Source organism: Rhagoletis pomonella, unplaced genomic scaffold (genome assembly GCF_013731165.1).
Source record: "Rhagoletis pomonella isolate Grant_MI unplaced genomic scaffold, Rhpom_1.0 Rhpom_scaffold_07101, whole genome shotgun sequence".
NCBI classification, from domain to species: Eukaryota; Metazoa; Arthropoda; class Insecta; order Diptera; family Tephritidae; genus Rhagoletis; species Rhagoletis pomonella.
Genome location: NW_023465634.1, coordinates 1 through 8474, shown reverse-complemented (window position 1 = coordinate 8474; position 8474 = coordinate 1). Strand labels below are relative to the sequence as shown.

Sequence of the window (8474 nt, the reverse complement as noted above, 5' to 3'; positions counted from 1 at the left end):
AATGATTTCTTTGTATGAACGACACTAACAACGGTAATCATTTCATTCAGTTGTAGTTTAACTGTTTCACCCAGCTGCGTTAATATGAGAATGAATTGCTATACGTATGAATTTGAATGAAGGTTTGATTGTATGTTTGAAATCAGTGAGTGCACAAAATTTAGGTATGCAGCTAATAAAGGAAATAATGAAAATTTTATTAGAATGGGTAATTTTACTTTGATGAGCATATGTTTCTGGGTACATACATACCTATTTAATGCAGAAGCAAAATTACGGTTGCCGTGGCATATGTACGTACAAACATATAAAAATATATGTAAATTAAAATGTGTAATGCGAATTACAATACCAAATGAAGGCGATGCAAATTTTCGTCCTGTTCACCAGGAGATTTAAATTGCCCTGCTTCCTTGGGTCGGTTGCGCTTTATTTGTGAAGTATTTGGGTCTTAATAAAAACCTATACCTACTACTGTAAGAACGCCATTGAGAAGAGATTGGGCCTCCTTCCATATAGTGGCTATATGAAACCATAATCAAGTCAGTTACATATGTTATGCGTGGTCATTGACTGGTCGAACTCCCTAGAAAAACTTACGTTAGTTAAGAATTTAGTACCCGAGAAAGAGGCCGGACCATTTTTACTGGGAACTGAAAAAATTTGTGAAAACAACATCATCATATTTTTCATCCTCAATAAAATGTTTGAATGCCTACAATTGTTAAAAGACCACAAATATCAAACTAAAATTAATTACTATAATTGAGCTAAATATGTTTATAACAGATTGGGCCGTATGAATAAAAATGAAGCAATTGCTTTTTATTCAAATTCCCTACCTGTTACTTTAATTCTGTTTGAATAAATCGAGTAAAAGCTCTGAAATTTTAAGAAAAAGCAATTGCTTATTTTTATTTATACGACTCATTGTTGAATCAGGATAAAAATTATTTCGTAAATTATTTCAGGACCATTTCATTCGGTATTATGTTTTATGCTTAAATTTTATATGAAGCAAATTTGGGTATGATCATTAAGAATAGCTTAAAAAATGTTAATTATCTACTGAAAGAAATTGCTTCATTTGTGAAAATTAATCTGCTTGAATGAGATGGATTGCATACCAGCAATTAAGACTTTTTCTAAAAATTTATTTGGTCAAACTGACTTCTCGTTTTTCACAATTGAAAACCTGAAACGGCAGTTCAACGTAGTAGAGATGCCAGTTTTCAAAAAACATCAATTCGTCGATAGATCGACTATTTATACATCGAGTGGAAAATTGTCGATGCATCTAAGTAAAACATCGATATTTTCGATATATCGATGATTTTCCTACTTTTCATTCTCGAAGTCATTGCGGAAAATGTTACCGCATTTCGCTCCGCCACAGGCTAGGAAGATTGAAGTCGATATTATTTTTTGCTTAAAAATTACTTGTTTTTCTTTTATTTCTTTAACCGAGCATATATGTATATCGTTCGGCAATCTTTAGAGTCTTCGACTTCATACCGGAAAAACGGATCGACGCGTCCATTAGCTGTCTGCGAAAGGAACGACACACACACTTCTAAAGGGGTGAATTGGAGCGTGTCTGTCTCTGAAATAGAGAACCAATTTGCGTCTCCACAAATGGGTCGAAGTTGGACGGGAGAGTTGAAGTACGTACTCCGTCCAGAATTTTCCGACGCACCAACGAATAACCAATTAAAGGGGTAGATCTCTACGTTATTGGCCAAGCGGCAATAAAGGAATGGGACTGCTTGGGGACTGCTAGACAGCTCACCCTCGATTGCCTCAGATTATGTGCTTCCAAATCCAGTGGATTGGCTACACATGATACCTTGGTTTCTCTGCGAACAGGGAGCGCTTGGAAATACCTGTGACAGCTTGTGAACTGCTTATGGATAGATGAGTGGGTAGTCAGCTCAGCGAACGCTGGACGAAAACTCCGACATGTAAAATTGCTACGACTGCTATCAGAAAAAAGACCTTTTTTTGGTTTTTGGATATTAGTCGGACCAAGAGTCGAGCCTGGGTCCTACCGGGTAGAAATTGTGATACTAGTCTCGATTGTATGTATGTAAGTAATTAAGTTAATTTTTCAGCATTTAAATTTATCTTATTTATATTAAAAATCAACAAAAATATTTAGATACATAGAAATTTGTATAAAATCAACTTTTGCGAACAGCTAAAAAAAACTATCTGTTGCATTTCAATTATTTTCCCACAACGTTTTCTCCCATTTTTCAGCACCATATTGCTTTTGAAGCCTCTAATCACGACCCACTTTATGCGTCTCCAATGGGCGATCCACGCGCACCACTCGTTCGGCCACATTCAGATAAGCCTCGTACTCAGCGACATCAGGAGTAGTGTCATAATGATAATGGCCACCCCAGTTAGACTTGGAGAATGAATGGAAATGTTGCAAACGTAAATCCAAATCCTAATAAAAATGTGGTCACAAAAAAATAAGTAATTAATCTCAAAGCAAAACTAACAGACATTTTTAGTCAACTCACATGTTCGTGTGTAATCAGTGTGCCCACAGCATTCAGTTGCGCTGGCATATCGTAGAACTTTAGCCATTCGTTCAGCTCATCCTCGGTTTGCAGTGGCGTCTTGCTAAAATCACGCATAACGTGCTGATGCGCCGCACCTTTTTTCAGCACAAAAATGCCACCCATGCCCACACACTGCTCCTTGTAGTGCGATTCCAAACCTTTACGTATGCATTCGACGAAGTTCAATTCGCCAATACGCTTGTTGCACTTAACCTTCACAACGGGTCCTGGCGCGCCGCGACTAATATATAAATTCAACAATAACGCACAACGCGGATCGGTGTCGGGTATGCGTTCTAGCACACATATCTCCTCCGCACCATGCACCTTGGCGGTGTAGCTGCCATTTTTCAAGTTACCATCCTCATCGATAGCCATATTGAAGATGCCTTCGCAATTGGAGTTGCGCAAGGGGAATGGGCCAGCACCGGCACCGATTGCCAAAATTTTACCAACACCCGGAAGCGCTTTCTGTACGATTTCCTTTACATTGTACACCTTGGAGCGTTGCACTAGGGGCAGCAAAAATGGTGGGCCGCCAATTTCGAGCAGCAAAGGTGAGCCGCCTAAACCTATGTAGGATGGTGAGGAAGGTTTTTGTAAGAGTAAGTTTTGGAAAAAAAGTATTTGGTATGGTAGATTATTTCAATGCTCACCTGAATCCACAAGACCATAAAAAGAATCCTTTAGGTCTGGACAGTCACCCACTTCAACGCTTACGTTTTCAAAATTTTTAGCCAAAGCACTTTGGATAACTGTAAAATATATATTTTTTTAGTGTTAAGTGGCTAAAATATGTTTATTCAGCCTAAAAGCCATTTAACAGCACTTTATAATATAAAATTATTAATGGACTATAAAACTGCATTCAAAACAAATAAGAAAGTCTAAGTTCGGGCGGAGCCGAACATTAAATACCCGGCGCAAGTATTAAATATATGTTTTTTCACCTTTCCGAAACCTTCCGCTAGATGGTAAGCCGGGGTGTATCAATTTTGAGTAAATTAGCGTCCTTCAATTTCGAAATATTGAAGTTTCAAGCATTTCTGAAATTTACCGTTATATGAGAAGCGGCCGTTATTTTAGTCCGATTTCAACAATTTCCAACGTTTTGCTTATATGTGGCAAGCACAATAACCACACCGAGTTTGGTAGAAATTGGTAGAACGGTTACCGATTTACATATATGTGATCATAAGTGGGCGGTGCCACGCCCATTTTCCAAAATTTTACCATAAACGTATTTCTTGGTAAAGAATTGTTGCAAGCATCAATTTTGAATAAATTAGCTTCAATATTTACTGATTTATCGAAGATTATGTATTTCTCTAAATTACCGTTATATGGGAGGTGGGCGTGGTTATTGAGCGACTTTAAAAATTTTCGGCCATTTGGTATGTTGTGCGAAGACCAACAACTGTGCCAAGTTTGGAAGAAATTGGTGCAGCGGTTACCAAGATATACACATGTAACCATAAGTGGGCGTGGCTACGCCCATTTTCCAAAAATTTATAATATTCTTATTTTTCGTCTAAAAATTATTGTAAATATCAATTTTGAGTGAATTATCTTCAGTAGTTACTAAAATATCGCAGTTTTCGTATTTCTGGAAATTACCGTTATATGGGAAGTGGGCGTGGTTATTGTCCGATTTCGCCCATTTTCAATACCAACCTACCTTGGATTAACAGAAACCTACATACCAAATTTCGTTGGGATATCTCAATTTTTGCTCGAGTTATCGTGTACACAGACAGACGGACAGACGGACGGACAGACAGACATGGCTTAATCGATTTCTTTTTTCATTCTGATCATTTATGTATACATTTGTCTATATCTATCTCGATTCGTTTTGGCTGTTACAAACAACCGTTATGTGAACAAAATTAATATACCCTTGTGCACAAGTGCGCTCGGGTATAAAAATCTTAAAAAAAAGTTGAAAATTTGCATTTAAAAGATTTCAACTAACACAATAAAATTCACTTCCGAGTGAATTTCAATTAAATTCGCTTGGAATTGAAATTGGCAGGGTTCAAATTCACCTGATTAATCACATTTACACCCTGTCCTCAAAACTCCAATTAATTTGGAAAACCCCACTACAAAAAGGAAATGCAAAAAGGAACGTTCGGAAATGCATCACAAAATTTTTTTTTTCGATGAGTGACGGAAAAAATTAATCAAAACTGAAAACACGATTCACCCTGTGGCGTACTATCTTATCATTTCTCATCTTCAATTAGCCAATGCACAAACCAAACTAGCAATTACCAAGCTGTCATTTCCTCCTCCAACTGGAATGCTTATTAGAAAGGTAAATACGATTACATTTTTTTTTGCACCTTGAATGTCACGGCAGAGAACTTAGATAGATAAGTTCTCTGGTCACGGCTAATGTCAAAAAACAAAAACACATACATCTTAACAACAAAAAAAAGAAAACAAGCAAAACACACTGGAGTGCCTTCATTTGCGTCCATCCTGGCCAACTACGATACTTACCTCCTTTCAATTCTTGCAATGGTGGCACATATAATGGCTTTTCCTCATAAAGCAACTCCTCGGTCGCAAGTGTAGCAGCCATAATAATAGTACTTATATTTATTTGACAAACTTAAGTATAGCAAGATTTACGAAGAACGTATCAACGACTTCCAGCAACGTATGGTGGCACAGTGAAATATCAAAAACGACTAACCATGAGTATGGAACTCGATTTGCTAGGAAGCCGCGGCGCAAGTCGAATTATGCGCACGTCGCGAGCATCAACAAGCTTTGAGCGTATTTGATTAGAATATAATTTGATAATTTACAGGGTGTGTGCATTGCATTTAGCGATAAGATAAACCGAACCTCTTAAACCACAATGTGACTTTAGCTCATCAAAATACACAAAAAATGGAACCTAGCAGGCGGTTATCGCCTGATAATGTCACCCCAATGCGTGTGCATAAATGTAGATATTGTTTTTGTTAGGTACTCGATTTCCAAAATGCCCCTAGTTTATCTCTGGTTAAATACGCGAAGCTGACAAGCTTCTGCACCACACGGCTGCCGATGGAAAGATACATATGTACGTGAATTACAAAATGTTGTGTACCTACATACATATGTACATATAATTCTTCAATTAAAAATTGTTCTACATACATACATATTTTGTTGTTATGTGCAGATGTGTGCCGTATGCTGACGCAAACCAAATACTTTAATTGCCTACTGATAACATTCATAGCTTTCTCGTTTTTGTGTCAGGCCGCATAACGAAAAACCATTACTCAATTTAACACCTCGCCTAGTGTTAGCGGTCAAATTGCATTGTTTACAAGCATAAATGTACAACTGATAAGCGATGACAAGTAAAATGATGAGAACAAATGCTACCTAAGAGCAAGCTACTCTATGGAAATTAACAAGCGGCACCACATATTGCGGTCAAAGCGAGAGGGAGAGAAGGAAGACAAAACCTAATGTTTAATAGTGTGTAAGATTGAGATTGCTACTCTGTGGTTTGGTGTAGAAAGAAGCTAAATAAAATACATCAAGCGAAATAGAAGTGTATGTAACCGAATATCCCAAATTTCTATATTTCAAGCACTGCCGCTTCAAAAACCTCCTCCACAATTGCTTGGAAAATTTGTATGCTATGGAAATAACCAAAAAAGAAACTTGTAGAATTTTATGCTAAAAGTTCATAAAATTAAGCAAAATGTAATAGCAAACTTACCTGGTGTTAAATTCCATGTAGTTATAAGTTATTGAAATGTTGCTGGAAGCTTTAAGCTGCTGCAATGCCCTTCATCCCAATTGCAGCGTTCCCACTAATGTGGGGTCTTCGCTACCGGCCTTATCAACGTTTCTTTAAGGCAAATAACTTTTATCTGTATTTCACTACATTTCTACGCTTTTTTGCAGCCACGTCAGCAATAGTTCTTACTGCTCCCTAAATTTGTGCACAAATATGGATCTTACGATGGTATCTTCAGTACATCCTCCACCAGCAGCCGGTTTGACGGAAGTCTTACAACAAAACTGCAGAACAAATACACTTGGATGCACGAATGCTATTTTTCTGCTTGCCCCGTGATTCAAACACTTTTATCTCACATTTTACCTAATGCATATTCAGAACACTATAAAAATTAAACCTTCACGGCTTTAACACATTTCACTAAACTAAACCGTTGTTTTGTATATCACCGTAAATTATCATAAATTTTTCATTTTTTAAAACCATTTTCTTCGGCTGTCATTGGCGCCAAAATATTATTTTTATGTCTAGCAATTCACGAACGGAACAGCACTGAACACACCCCAAAAAAATGTGACAGCTAGCAGTCGTAGCTTGATGTGCTAAAATAATTTGCATTGTTACAAATTTAGTATTTTATAGATTAGATTATATGGTAAATTTGTACTTTTCCAAATAACATATTCCTTTATTATGTATGTACTTATTTTAATTTCGAACACCCAAAAATATTTGCACACCCAAATGCATTGCTGTACTGTTTAAATGTTGTCAATATTAATTAATTTCCCCATTTACAATCATACACACGGTTGCCACTGTAGTACAATTGCGGGCATTTTTTCTCCGTTTGGGTCTTTGGGCCTTTTTTTTTGTTTGTTTTTGGGCCTTTTTGAAACAACGTTCCTTTGAATACGCAGCACTCACAGTTTCAAACTTTATACAAAATTTAGGAAAATTTTACAAATTTTCAGCAATGAAGTGGAAGTTTCAGGAATTCATGCTTGTATGGAAAAAAGTACAAAAATCCGTCACAAAAAAAAATCACCAAAGTCTACGCGATTTTTTAGGTGGTTGAAACTTGCACTTCATTAGACCAAAATTGTATGGGCTATAAAACTGCATACGCAAAATTGTTCTAAAGATTCAGATTACAAGTTTAAATTTTGATTAATATATATCGAACTCTTCTAAATTTTGTATAAAGCTTGAAACTCTTTATATGGTTTCGGTTAACGCATGGACGGTATTTGAATAGAAAAATAACACAGAAAAATATTTGTTCGAAAAACATTAAAAATATTAAAAAAAAATCAACACGTAGTCACTTGTTTGAGTCACTGTATACATATTTGTTGGACGGCTTAAAATGGTAAATTTTATATAATTTTGGGCCTCTTTACTTGTTTATTGTGGTTCACAAAATTTTGATGAAATGGCAACCGTGAACATACAGGATACAAATTTGCTCGGTGCACACGACGATTAATATTTTTCCCCTTACGTTTTTTTTATTATGCACTTCCGAACTTATTTTGCAAATCATCCTCGGGTAATGGGGAATAAAAGTAATAACGGTAAAAGTGCACTTTAGCGAAGGTACTTTACTGAAGACTACTTCTGAAAAGCCATCACATCAGATATAAAATAAGTGCCACAAAACTCTACAACTCTACTTAATGTATGGCATCACTTTAACGCTGACGTCTGACTTTTGCTCCAAAACATCACCCGAGGGGGTCCGGAACGCCAACAGCCCATTGGAATTTTTGCTTTCACATTTTGGACTTCATCACTGTTGTTGCTTTTATTTTTCTGCTGTTGTGTTGCTGTATATGGATTGGATTTTTCCCAGAAGCCGAAAATCGTAATCTCGATCAGAAACTAAGGAAGAAGTCGTATACGCCACCACGACGTCATCTTCAATAGCTGAGCATCAACAATTAAAACAAACGGAGCGATTCAACACAGCTTAACAAGATGGGCGCTATATTAGCCAAGTTCAGGGTAAGGTGCCATATTTGTATGCAGGCGACCTTCGTTGGCCCCGCAATTGAAAAACAAATTTATACGTACATATACAAAATAAAAATCTTGTATATTTGTATGTATATATGCGTTATTCAATCGGACTTTTTGTGTCT

At 36.7% G+C, this 8474-nt stretch overlaps 1 protein-coding gene across 1 annotated transcript; it reads right to left on the bottom strand.

The window, feature by feature from the left end:
- Positions 1–2106: 2106 nt before the first annotated feature.
- Positions 2107–5613, bottom strand: LOC118755712 (ester hydrolase C11orf54-like). The gene is made up of 4 exons (XM_036490535.1): positions 5082–5613; positions 3230–3328; positions 2532–3145; positions 2107–2455 (listed from the first exon to the last, which is right to left on the bottom strand). The coding sequence occupies exons 1-4, from the start codon at positions 5161–5163 to the stop codon at positions 2282–2284; spliced, it is 969 nt and encodes a 322-aa protein (XP_036346428.1). The 5' UTR covers positions 5164–5613; the 3' UTR covers positions 2107–2281.
- Positions 5614–8474: the final 2861 nt, after the last annotated feature.